Below are 14029 nucleotides of genomic sequence, written 5' to 3' on the forward strand. Positions count from 1 at the left end.
ACCTGAGTCTTTGTGTATCTGTGGGCACCTGTGCCCATGTTGTTCTGTTACCGTGGTGGAACTTACACCGTTAATACCATCTAAAAGATTTCAGAATAATCACCATTTGTACTGCAAGTCACCGCCTCTTTACAATGCAGTGACCAAAAAAACGCAGGTAGACTCGGGTACTTATTCAGGATTCAACGTGAGATACTAGATACGGGCTTTTTAGTCAGACCTAGGTTTTAATCCAGCTCTACCACTGAACTGGGAAACATGCAGCTAGCTCTTAGAATCTCAGTGTTTTTATTTATTGATGAAATTTTAGACAAGAATTAAATTTGATAGTCTGTAAAGTACCTAGCTCCTTGGCTTGTAGGCAGGCAATAAATATTAGATCTTTTTTTCCCATTTGCTAACCAGATTCCCTTGTGTTCTCTATCCTTTACATTTGTTTGAATGCTAGCATACCTATAATTATGTTAGATCACCTTGAGAAGCACACCACAATATACTGCTTGCTTTCTTCCTACAGTGTATTATCTAATTTTGATGTCTTTCATGGTTTCTGGACACTTTAAACATTAAAACTTTCAGGTTTTATCTTTCACCCATAAAGATAACATGTAAAAAAAAAAATCTTAATTCTTCCTGGGTTTACTTTGAAGCCTAATATATAACACAAATTGGCAGAGAATTTAAAAAATTTTTTAAATAGAGGAATATTGCCTTGTGACAAATACCTTGCTCTGCCCAACTATATAGCAGTGCTCAGGTGATTTTGGTTATTTGTATTTCAGAAAGCTGTTAATTGGACAGCTAAAAGTATCCATTTAAATAAATACAGCACAATGATTCTATAACTTAAAAATTAGACTCTGAAATAGTTTTACTTTGATATAAATTTTAATCTTTTGTCTTTAAGGTTAAGCTACTAAAAGATACTCTTGACGCCTGGAAGAAAGAAGTAGAGAAGAAGCCACCTATGATGTCAATAGATGATGCTTATGAAGTGCTTAATCTGCCTCAAGGACAGGGACCGTGAGTTGTTTTCAGTACAGTAGCAAATGTCTGTCCCACCTTAAAGTATCAGTATCAAAGACTAAGTTATATTTAAATCAATCATTAAAATCTTTTGCCTGTATTTTGATATGTACACCTTGGGAATAACCATATGGAACTATATCTGTGTGACTTTGGTTTATTGCAAACTTATTAGCCAAATTGTGTCCTCCTCTTGCTGGTACATTCATTTCTCTATTAATTGGAAAAATGTATGTTGAGTACCTAGCACCATATCTGACACACAGTTGCCATTCACATATTCATTTTTTCCCTTCCTTTTGTAATTTGTGTTACGCATGTGGAAGAGATTTGATAGCAATATACCTAGGACACCAAATGACAGATTATGAAAGAATGCAGATTTGTCTTATCAGTGAAGTTTTATGTAGACTAGGTATGTTACGGAAAAATTGTTTGAAAACTTAAGTATAGACTAAAACTGTACATTTTGTCAAGACTGATATAATAACTTAGAATTATAGAATTTGAAATTGGCATTTTGGACATTTTGACAAGTTAGTGGATTTTTAACAATATATTTTGTAGTTCTTCCAACTCAAGTATAATTTCATAATTTAAAGTGAATCCGTAGGGAACTTTTAGGTTTTATCTTTCACCTGTAAAGATAGCATGTAAAAAAATACATATAAAAAAAACTTAATTCTTCCTGGGTTTAATTTGAGGACTAATATATAATCATATACAATTCTTGATACAAGTAATATTCTTAAAATATTTTAGATGGTTTTGTAAACATTTTTTCTTGTGCCTTACTATACTCATAAAACAATTTTCCTGTTTAACAGGCATGATGAGAGCAAGATTAGGAAAGCTTACTTCAGACTTGCACAAAAGTACCACCCTGATAAGAATCCAGAAGGGAGGGTATGTACTGCTGTTGGAATTAGGGCATTGGGCTGACTTCCTCTTGCTCTACTATTATTTAGTAGGAGAAAGTATATTACCTTCTGTGCCAGTACCTGCCTCATAATACATACCCAGTGTATGTTTAATAAACTTCTAACCACATGCCCATAGCTTCTGCATGGATGATGCTCCCTCAGTTTACCAGAAGAGTGGCCTTTATGACTAGTAACTTACAGGTTTTATTGTGTCTCCTTATCCATGTCTGTTTGAGAATTAACTCTAATGGGCAATCATAAGAATAATTGAAAATAAGGAATGCAGGGGAACTTAATTTATTTGTAGGTTGTAGGTGATACCATTGCTATTCAGATTGCTTTGGGCAATTTATGTAATTTTTTCCAATGACATCCAATTTCATATCACTCTAACTGAAAAAATAGAAAATTTGGTTCAGATTTTAAATCATTATTCCCTGATGTCACCGCCTCATCCCATGAAGTTTGATAAAAGATGAAATCACATAAGAACCACCAAAACCAGGACTCTGTTGCTAGAAACTTGGAATAATTTCCACTGGGTTCAAGGTCTGGTTTTCACTGGAAAAAAAAAAAACAGAGACAGTATTCCTGAATGAGAAGACGTGACATTGAAAAGATCTGACTTTTATATGTTTAAGGTATTTTTAATCAAAACCCTAGGGGGTTTTTTGAGAACCTCATATTAATTCAAATTCATCTAGGAGAAAAAATAAGAAAGGAAGAAATTTTGAAATCTGTTTTAAATTGCTAGACTTAACTTACCAGATATTATAACACTTCATAAAGCTACAATAGTAAAACAATATGATACTCACACAAGAATCAACATATAGATCAACCAAACATACAGTGTAACAGTTTAAGAGCATGGAGTTAGGAGGCCGACCTGGCTGTACCTCTTAGCTCTGCCACCAATTAATTTTGTGTCCTTAAGCAAGTTATTACATCTAAGTTGCAGCATCCTCATGTAAAAAAATGAGGATAATAATGGTACACAGTTTACATGGCTGTTTGAGGATTAAATGAGATTATGGCATTTAGCACAGTGCTTAATAGTAGCTCATAATTTTTGTTATATAGATGCAATCTGTCTCTAGTTGTATGAGTTTAACGTGATGTGTTTAAGGATACATTTAATATTCTTATTTAAAGAATTTTTCAGTAAATGGTACTGTGATCATTAGAAAACTATTTGAAACAACGTTTCACCTTAACAGTATACCAGCTAGATTACAGTTGGAATGAATTCCTTAATATAAATAATAAAATAATAGCTGAAGTTACTGATAAAATACAAACCATGTATCTTGTTTAAGTTGACTTTTGGGACGTTCCAAATTAACATTAAATTATCTTTGGTTACATATAGGACATGTTTGAAAAAGTAAATAAAGCGTATGAATTTTTATGTACCAAATCAGCAAAAATAGTGGATGGACCAGATCCAGAGAATATAATTTTAATTCTAAAAACACAGAGCATCCTCTTCAACCGTCATAAAGAAGGTAAGATGTCTGTTCTCAGATTTTAATTTATCCTCCAGCTAACCCTATCACAGCTAACCCTGTACCATATTACCTGTTTCTACAGCATATTTTAATAGATGTAGAATTATTGTTGCAAAAGACTCTTGGAATTGTGTTTTAAATAAAGGAAAATGTAGTTTTCTAAAGAAAGGCCCAAAATATTTGTTTTATATCTTCCCCTTCATACCTATGTTTTTCAGTATTTTGCATTTCTGACATCTTCGTTCTGTGCAGTTATTTGGTTAGTTTTTGTGTTTAGCCATTTAGTAGCAAACGTATTAAATGAGATCTAGAATGGAATCTGGAATTTAAAGATCATTTCATGTTTTTCTTAAATGACAAATGAAAGCCTATCATAACTTTAAAAGCCTCTGAAGGTTAAAAACACCAAGAGCATTCAGGTTTTTTAAAAGCAGTAGAAACTTCAAATGATGATGTACTTCTCATATGTTCTATTTCCTATTGTAGCTCTCAGGACCCTCTAGTCCTGTGGGACAGTTTGAAGAACACTGGTATAGATAAAATAGGTATGATTTCAGATTATAGGATTATCCAGTGTTTGTGGGGCCATTTGCAGTAGCCCTAACAGTAGCAGTCCAGAAAGCCAAGAGTACGTTCAAAACGTCCCCCTTTGTTGGTGATGAGGGGTTGGGTTCAATATAGCAGATGCCCATTGGCTTGGGAACTGAACTTGATTTACAGCACAAAGTGGGAGAGCCATTTGCAATGGGATGTTGGGAGAGAAGGAAGAGGACTGTGGGGATTTGAGATAAGCATGAAGAGTGTTGGGTAACTAAAGACAAGAGATGGGGGTGCAGTTTAAGTATTTGAGGGGACAGCCTGAGGATCTAGCAGCTGGATTATTAGAGAGCACTGATTAGTTGATTTACATGAGTTTAACAATAAGTTTATAATACATTTTAGTTATATAGCATTTACCACTAATCGGAATGAGTTTAGAAACCTTTTTCAAAACCCTTGGTTGTCTTTTAATGCTGATAACTAAATTATTAGCCACAAGATACAATTATGGCCCATACTGGTTTCTCTGTTAACAAGGTCATCTTTAACTTTTCCCAAGGTGAGGTTATACCCAAGAAGCTCTGAGGTGGAGGTCCTGATCCGACAGGACTTAGTTATTCACTGTTCTTTCTTACCATGTATGTGTCACTTTTTTTTTTTTTATTTTTAGGAAAATTAGGACCTGTTCCAAGGGACCTTTTTTTAAAAAGCCAGTTTAGAAATGAGTTTTAAGGCAGATTATTGGTCAGCTTCAAAAGTCAATAAGATTTATGCTGATTTCAATTTGGAATTACAGAGATACTTTTAAAGTCACAGCCAATTAATTTGCATCTCTCTGCCTAATAGGTTAGATTGAAAAAAGAATATGGAAAGAAAGGAGTAATTAGGCATGTTGGTTTACTAGCTTTCACTTTTAAATTTGGTTATTAAATCATAGATTTAACTAAATGTAGTTTAAAAATTAACTTTCTGTTTTGTACTTCTAGTAAGAAATTGTATTCAGTGTTTTCAAATTGAAGAAAATACTGGTAAAAATTTAAGATAACTGGTAAAATAGAAAAGAGCACTTGTTATCCAGAAAACTTAATACAAAATATTCACTGTCATTTAAATATCTTCAATCTTTTTTCTTTATAAAGATGTGCATATAATATTAATAGAATTTCTGGTGCATTTGCTGTACCTTGCAGTCTATGATGAGGTGAAAAGTTACAAAAATCAGCATAGAAAGTAGGTATTCAGCAAAGGATCAAAACTATACACCAAGGGCAGTTAATTTACCAGAAAATGTTATTTTTCTAGTGGACACATTTTAGAAAAATAACTAAGTTTACTAGAAAGGAAAGATCCAAGGGATTTTATAGTAGGTTTAATTTCTTTTTTATCAACTGGAATGAGGAGACATTTAAGATGTTAAGATAAAATATTTTATCTTTTTTTTTTTTTTTGAGACGGAGTGTCGCTGTGTCACCCAGGCTGGAGTGCAGTGGCGAGATCTCCACTCACTGCAAGCACTGCCTCCCGGGTTCACGCCTTTCTCCTGCCTCAGCCTCCTGAGTAGCTGGGACTACAGGCACCCGCCACCACGCCCGGCTAACGTTTTCGTATTTTTAGTAGAAACGGGGTTTCCCTGTGTTAGCCAGGTTGGTCTCAATCTCCTGACATTGTGATCTGCCCGCCTCGGTCTCCAAAAGTGCTGGGATTACAGGTGTGAGCCTCCGCGCCCGGCCCCATTTTTATTTTTTTAAGGCAACATAATTGAACATGGTATCAAAATTGAAACCACAACATAATTAATTTTGTTTCATTTTTCTAACACTAACATTGGTTATTTCAGATTTACAGCCTTATAAATATGCAGGATACCCCATGCTTATTCGGACTATAACAATGGAAACTTCAGATGACCTCCTTTTCTCAAAAGAATCACCATTGTTGCCTGCGGCTACAGAGCTAGCTTTCCATACTGTCAACTGTTCAGCCCTCAATGCTGAAGAGCTCAGAAGAGAGAATGGACTAGAGGTAATACGGAGTGACCTTTGTGCTTTTTAAGCCAGTTTACACACATTATATGACTCTTGGCAGTGAAGAATTTAGCAAGTACAAATGCAGATTCTTTAGTTTATTTCAGCAGATAACACAATATTTTCTTTATTCTCATACCAAATTAAAGATAGAAGTGGAGCTTTATTTCATAATGTGTGTTGGAAAGTGTTGGGTTCAAAACTGATAATGGTAATATTGTTTACAAAGTAGCTTATTAGAAATGCGTAAAAAGAAACTTTTAGGAGTCCTTTGTTTACTATTTATTTAGCAAATGTTGATCAAACATTTATGTATCAAATATTTAACATTAAAGGGTTATTTATATTTTATTACTGCTAGAAAAGGCCTTTCAGACTTGAAGTCAAAATGGAGAGTTAACAGCTGACTTCTTCTTCTGCAGGTGTTACAGGAGGCATTTAGTCGCTGTGTGGCTGTCTTGACTCGTTCTAGTAAACCAAGTGACATGTCAGTACAGGTGAGGCTAAAACCTGTGGTTCCAAGAAAATTGCACTAGATCAGTTTCAGATTTTAACATATATGAGAATCAAGTGGAGGGCTATTTCAACTGTGGGTTGCAGAGCTCCACCCCACCCCAAGTTTCTGATTTAGTGGGTCTAGGGTGGTGGCCTGAGAGTATGTTTTTATAACAAGTTTCCAAGTGTCATTGATGCTGCTGATCTGTGTATCAACTGCACTAAAGCACTTGTGATCTGTTGGCTTAAGTTTTCTTTCTAGAGAAGAGTTTATTGAACCTGTATGTTTCCATTAGCCAGCTTTATGCCATTCTTGTTTCACATATCTTCCATCCCTCATTCTCCTATCCCTAGTATTTTAACTGGCTTAACATTTAAGGTTATAAGATAGGAAATTCATCAGGAGTTCATTAAGAGCTTTGTAGAACGTGTCTTTTTATTTGGCCTTTTGCTTATGCCAGCAAAATTCAGAATATAAAACAAGTACTGGCTGTTGAGTTTCATCCTCTATTTTGAAGTCCATTGTGTAAATAAAATTGTGATATTCTGCTATGTTAGTAAACTATACAAAAATACCTTAATCCAGAGGCCAACAAACTTTTAAAATAAAGGTCCAGGGAGTAAATATATGAGTGTTTCAGGCTTCATACAGTCTCTGTTACGTTTTCTTTTGTGACTTTTTTACAGCCCTTGGAAAATCTAAAAACCATTCTTAGCTCTTTGGTAGTACGAAGACCATGGTCAGTTTGGCCCATGGGTTGTAGTGGCTGTGGTTTGCCAACTACCCCAGCATTTATAGATCTTGATGAGAAAGACTAGTGATCTAGTAAAGACGTTCTATTTAATTTTGGAGCATTGTATATACCATTAAGCATTATTCACAAATCTCTGCTGGTTTGATTTCTAATGTGTTAAATAAGGAATGCCTATGTGACTCTACTGGTTTTTTTGCTCTGTTGTGTTGTCTGTAGGTGTGTGGACACATAAGTAAATGCTATAGTGTGGCTGCTCAGTTTGAAGAATGCCGAGAGAAGATCACGGAAATGCCTAGCATTATCAAGGATCTCTGTCGGGTACTATATTTTGGCAAGGTAGAGTTAATCTTTAATGCTTTCTAGATATAGAGACAGCAAAGTGTCTTTTTGTCAACTAGCCAGTTCCTAATTTATAAGCACATTGTTTTCTAAAAGTGTTTTTCACAGAAGCCTTGCTGTAAATGGAGGCTTTGTTTCTAGGCTGGCCTGCAAAGAGTAAGACTAAATTGATATAGCTAAAGGGAAGTGGGTTCCATCTGAACATTGGAATGAGTGGCAGGGAGAAAAGAGAAGCCCGTAATAAATAAGTCTATTAAAAGCAAAAGGCTAGTCCAGTGTGGTGGCTCACGCCTGTAATCCCAGCAGTTTGGCAGGCCGAGGTTGGCAGATCACTTAAGGTCAGGAGTTCGAGACCAGCCTGGCCAACACTGCAAAACCCTGTCTACAAAAAGTACAAAAATCAGCTGGATGTGATGGTACGCGCCTGTAATCCCAGGTACTTGGGAGGCTGAGTATTTGGCTGAAGAACAAGCAACTCCAGAAAATTCAACCATAAGGAGAAGTTTAGCTGGCATGCTGACACCCTATGTTGCCAGAAAACTTGCTGTGGCTAGTGTGACTGAGGTGTGTGATTCAGAGTTAGCCTGGGCCACTACGCTCCAGCCTGGGCAAGAGATTGAGACCCTGTCTCAAAAAAAAAAAAAGAAAGAAAGAAAGAAAAGAGAGGGGGCCATTAAAACCTGAAAACTGGAGAGTTCAGGCACTGCTTGGTAGGAAAGGCTTTAGAGATCTGAGAACTTACTGTTTCCTCCCAGTCCAGACCTGAGAGAGGTTGACTGTGGGTAGATGTGATAGTTGACTGGGAGGGAGAGAGAGATGTCTTAGATAACTGGGCAGAGTGAGAATTGTCTTGAATAAACTAGGATTGAGATGCTGATCTCATACTGAAGTATCAATAAGTGAGGGAACTGATGAAAGTATCTCCTCTACTATATCTACTTGATGTCCTTAGAAGTATTTGATTACAGAATAGAAACTCTGACATAAATCTTTACAACTGCACAAAAGTTATTGTTGTATTTAAGATCACTAGCATGTAAGTTGCTATTGATGCCATGTCACTGTTTTTAAAAATTAAAAATAGAAGAAATGAAACAGGAAACTATTCCCAAGTCTTCTGACACTAGCCTTAAAGGTTGTAATTCTGGTATCTCGTTATGAGGTCACTTTTAATTTTAGGCTTTAAAGGATATAGGATTCAGATTTAAATTGGAATTGAAAATATAAGAAGAGGTAAACATTTTACAAAATAACGTAGTTAGCTTGACATACACGCATAACCGGTTCCTCTTAGTTTTTTGTTTTGGTTTTTTTTTTTTTTAAACTCTGTAACAACTTATTCTCTCATTCTTTTTTCTCAGAGTATTCCCCGGGTGGCTTCTCTTGGGGTAGAATGTGTCAGTTCTTTTGCCGTGGATTTCTGGCTACAGACACACCTATTTCAGGCTGGAATTTTGTGGTATCTGCTTGGTTTTCTGTTTAATTATGACTACACACTAGAAGAGAGTGGCATTCAGAAAAGTGAAGAAACAAACCAGCAGGTAACTTTAACGTTGCTTTAATATTGAATTTGAACCCAAACTATAGGTTAGTGCTAAACTAATGCAAAGCAAAGCTGCAGCTATCCAGAGTCCCCAGAGATAAATTGTTTTTCAGGAAAATTAGGTTTATAGCTTTTTAAGACCCAAAACTTTTAGTCGTAATTGCTTATGCTGAAAGGATTCAAGGCAAGGGAATTTGCAGTGGCATTTGCTGGACATAATTTAATACTTTCTTAATTACTCGGAGTCAACTTTATGATTGCAAAATTATGGTTGTGTAACACAGGACAATATAATGTTACCATCAGGCAATTGAGGCTAGCTCCCCTAAATACTTGAGTACTTATCTGATTTTTATAGATATTTTTTGTCTCTTCTATGTGCTCTCATTTATTGCTCATATTGTAAATGTGTGCTTCTAGCAGGCAGGGCTGCCTACCTATCCCCTCCTTCCCACATTACCACCAAATGTGCTTCTTCCTGTTGTCTGTTAGATATACTGCATTGGGTATAAGTTAGTCCTTCTTATAAATAAAAAAACAAGCCCCAACACGTAAACTTTCTGATATCAATGTTAGATACTCTTGTACCCTTTTTGTTTGGTTGGCTTTTTACTCCTTAAATATGTTCCATATAGTGTGATTCGGTAAAGTTATAGTAGCTGTGTAAGATAACAGATCTACTTTAACAACTTAATTTTTTTGTAACAGGAGGTAGCCAACAGCCTTGCCAAACTGAGTGTCCATGCTCTGAGTCGCCTTGGAGGGTATTTGGCTGAAGAACAAGCAACTCCAGAAAATCCAACCATAAGGAAAAGCTTAGCTGGCATGCTGACACCCTATGTTGCTAGAAAACTTGCTGTGGCTAGTGTGACTGAGGTATGTGCTTCAGAGGTAGCCTAGGTTTTAATGAATAGTGCAAGATCCTTTAAGCAGTAAAGTAATACAATAATATTGATCTAGGAAACCTAAAAATTAAGAACGTTCACATTTGTTCTCTCAAGCAAGAAACTCACTTTATAATTGCTTGATGCTAATGATGTCAGTTCTACAAGTCCAGTTTTTGCGAGGGCAAATTAACTTTGTTTCTCAGCTGTGGAGCCCGTCATAATTCTTACCAACCTTGAGTCACAAAGGGACAGGACAAGAGAGTGAAGTTGAAATGGTATTTCACAATGGCAGACTACTGGGAGACAGGAGACCCAGAGTCTATTTCAAGCTTTTATTGTAAGCCATAGCTTATTCAGATGCAGAGTTAAAATCCTGAAAGTAAATACATATATACACGTGTATATGTATATGTATCTACGTACATACATAGATACATTACAAAAATCAGTATGACATGATAGATCTCCCAACCTCTTTCTTTAACTTCTTTTGCAAGGATTATTGAGAAATAATCTAAGAATATAGCATTAAAGAATTAGATAAACTATAGAAATCCATTAAATAGGTTACTCTTATCCTTTAATTGTAAAAAGAGTACTGAAAGACATTAAAAGATTTTAAATGAAGACCCTAGATCCTATTTTTGGTATAACAAAATAAATGGATTGATAGATTTGTACCAATATGTTAACTAATTATTTTTGAATGGCAGAATTGTAGGCAGTTTTTCTTTTGTTTCCTCTAATGATGAACCGTTACTTTTGTAAGTGACAGAATCCTCAGGTTTCCAAAGTAATTTTACAACTTTTAAACAGCTTATTTGTTTTTAATCCAATGTGATTGAGTCCAGTTTTCAGTGCTTGCCATGCTTTTCAGTCCCCATGTGTGAAAGGCAGTGGCTCTAGATGCCACTGTTTGTTTTTTTTTTTTTTTGAGACGGAGTCTCCCTCTGTTGCCCAGGCTGGAGTGCAGTGGCCAGATCTCAGCTCACTGCAAGCTCCGCCTCCCGAGTTTACGCCATTCTCCTGCCTCAGCCCCCCGAGTAGCTGGGACTACAGGCGCCCGCCAACTCACCCGGCTAGTTTTTTTGTATTTTTTAGTAGAGACGGGGTTTCACCGTGTTAGCCAGGATGGTCTCGATCTCCTGACCTCGTGATCCACCCGTCTCGGCCTCCCAAAGTGCTGGAATTACAGGCTTGAGCCACTGCGCCCGGCCGATGCCACTGGTTTTTTTTGTTTGTTTTTGTTTTTGTTTTTTAATCTTGTTTTTGTTTTTACTATTTTTCCTAAACACTAGACAACCAGGACCACTCTTGATGTTAGTTATTTTCCTGGACTTTTCACTCAACCATGTGATACATTTTGCTGATTGAAAGCATTCTCTCCAAAAATGACAAGAAGTTCGGGATTAACTTCTATAGCCATCCCCACTAAAAAATTTTTGTAGCATTTCAAAATTAAATGTTGGCATGAGCTCCATCTCTATTTAATAAAATGCTTAACTAGAAATTAGCCTTTTGAAAACAAGGCTTGCATGTCTGTATAAGATGGAGGTCATACTCCTCTGTTTTCCTATTAGCAGTAGACCTCTGTAAAAATAAAAGCTTTTTATTCAGACATTTAAGGAATTGTGAAATGTCTGTGTTTACATTTCAAATTGAGGAGAGCTTAACAATAGGAAAACACACCAGATGCCTAAGCAGCCATAATCTATGCCTGCAGAACGACTGCACAGCCTTCAGTATCAGGGTGTGGTCAAGAAAATCTGGCTTTCTCCCCATAAATTTTATTTTCCTTCATACAGGTATGCTTCTTAAAGACTTAGGTTTTGTTTTCAAATACATGTATAGAAAGGTATTGTGTTGTGATTCTTTTCAAGCTTGTATTCACAATGTGTTTATTAAATACTTTAAAAATACTGAATTTCACCATGGCACAGCAGATTTTGAGAATGTTGAAGTCAGACTCAGTTTCAGATCCCAGTTTCACCAGTTACCAGTTGTAAGACCTGGGACAAATAATTTAATGATTTGCAGCCTTAGTTTTTCTCAGCCGTAAAGTGGGTCGTATCAGCAAACTTGTTAGAATTATTGAGATACTTATTATTGAGGTCCATTATACTATAGGCAACTATTTTAGTGTTTGGCATATGATAGACAATTTTAATAATTGATAATGTCGATAATTTTTTTCACTAAATGTCATAAAACAGTAATATTGTCTCCTAGATTTTGAAGATGCTTAACAGCAACACAGAAAGTCCGTATTTGATATGGAACAATTCTACAAGAGCAGAATTACTTGAATTTCTTGAATCCCAACAAGAAAACATGATTAAAAAAGTATGTCATTGGTTTATAAATTTCTTGAGTAATTTATTCTGATGGAATCTCTGGAGATACAGCAGTGTTGATTAGAACAGAAAACTATTTCTCAGTTTAGTGTCAGTCAGTATGGCTTTCTGCCATGTAATATTTGGCCCATTTAAGAAGAGTATTGTGTTGTATGTAGTAATACATCAGGATTTTTTTATTATTGTTACCACTTATATACAGCTGTTTTCTATTTTAACCAGTTTTTTAACCCAGAAACCTTATTTTAGTTGTTCACTCCAGCCTCTTTTCCCTAGTAAGTGAAAGTTGCTTTCCAGTGTCAAAACTGAACATTTTTTTCTACCGTACCACCTTTTAGTGGAGAAGCTATTACTAAGCAATGGAAAAAAAAAAAAAGGCAGTAGGATGGGCAATAAGGAGAAGACCTGGATAATCCATACACTAGATGGTTGAATCTTGATGACTTTGAAGATAATTATGTGTGTGGCTTTGGAAATTAGAGTAGCTATTACTGTAACATCTCTGTTATTTAGCGTTTTTGAGCTCATTCCATGTTAGTACTTAGAACTCTTTATGGATAAAATTTTTGAGAATTGCAGAGCTAGGGAGAACAGGTCTCACATTTCTGTACATTGTTTTTGTTTGTTTGTTTGTTTTTTGAGACAGAGTTTCCTCCTTCTTGGCCCAGGCTGGAGTGCAATGGCGCAATCTTGGCTTGCTGCAACCTCCGCCTCCCAGTTTCAAGCGACTCTCCTGCCCTGCCTCAGCCTCCCGAGTAGCTGGAATGACAGGCATGCGCCACCATGCCCAGCTAATTTTGTATTTTTAGTAGAGATGGGGTTTTTCCATGTTGGTCAGGCTGGTCTCGAACTCCTGACCTCAGGTGATCCGCCCACCTTGGCCTCCCAAAGGTCTGGGACTACAGGCGTGAGCCGCCACACTCGGCCTTCTGTACATTATCTTTTACCAGAATAGACATAATAACATCTCTTTGTTTAGCATTTTATAATTTATTGTATACTTTTACATGTTATTTTAGTCCAACCTAAATTCCTTTTGGTTTCATTCTTAATCCTCTTTGGGACTGTTTTTCTCCCATTCCTCTTTTGTTTTTCAGCACTTTTGTTCAGTGTATTACTTCTTTTTTCTTTCTTTTTTTTTTTTTTTTTTTTTTTGAGACACAATCTCACTCTGTCACCAGGCTGGAATGCAGTGGCGTGATCTCTGCCCACTGCAACCTCCGCCTCCCGGGTTCAAGTGATTCTTCTGCCTCAGCCTCCCAAGTAGCTGGGGCTACAGGCGTGTGCCACCATGCCCAGCTAATTTTTGTATTTTTAGTGGAGACAGGGTTTCACCATATTGGCCAGGATGGTCTCGATCTCTTGACCTCATGATCTGCCTGCCTCAGCCTCCCAAAGTGCTGGGATTACAGTCGTGAGTCATCGTGCCCGGCCCAGTGTATTACTTTTTAAAACCCAGTCCAAATATGCTCATTTCTCAGCTCTGTTGTACTACATATTACTAGGTCTGATGTCTGCTGAGTTGATTAAGAAGAATAAAGTGTCATATTTGCTTTATAATCTCTTGCTCTAAGACCTTTGTTAGCTGACCTCTGATCCTTTGAAATTTTAAAATGAGTTAATAATAGTAAT

At 36.3% G+C, this 14029-nt stretch overlaps 1 protein-coding gene across 1 annotated transcript in view; it reads left to right on the forward strand.

Annotated features, from left to right (window-relative positions):
• DNAJC13 (DnaJ heat shock protein family (Hsp40) member C13) overlaps window positions 1-14029 on the forward strand; it is a 121165-nt gene that overhangs the window by 75514 nt on the left and 31622 nt on the right. The window contains exons 34-42 of the mRNA XM_001115526.5: window positions 908-1023; window positions 1854-1932; window positions 3322-3457; window positions 5838-6022; window positions 6447-6521; window positions 7491-7610; window positions 8975-9154; window positions 9865-10032; window positions 12273-12386. Coding sequence (XP_001115526.2) covers window positions 908-1023; window positions 1854-1932; window positions 3322-3457; window positions 5838-6022; window positions 6447-6521; window positions 7491-7610; window positions 8975-9154; window positions 9865-10032; window positions 12273-12386 — 1173 coding nt within the window. The remainder of the gene's footprint in view (window positions 1-907; window positions 1024-1853; window positions 1933-3321; window positions 3458-5837; window positions 6023-6446; window positions 6522-7490; window positions 7611-8974; window positions 9155-9864; window positions 10033-12272; window positions 12387-14029) is intronic.

The sequence above is a fragment of the Macaca mulatta genome, chromosome 2, assembly GCF_049350105.2.
Source record: "Macaca mulatta isolate MMU2019108-1 chromosome 2, T2T-MMU8v2.0, whole genome shotgun sequence".
NCBI classification, from domain to species: domain Eukaryota; kingdom Metazoa; phylum Chordata; class Mammalia; order Primates; family Cercopithecidae; genus Macaca; species Macaca mulatta.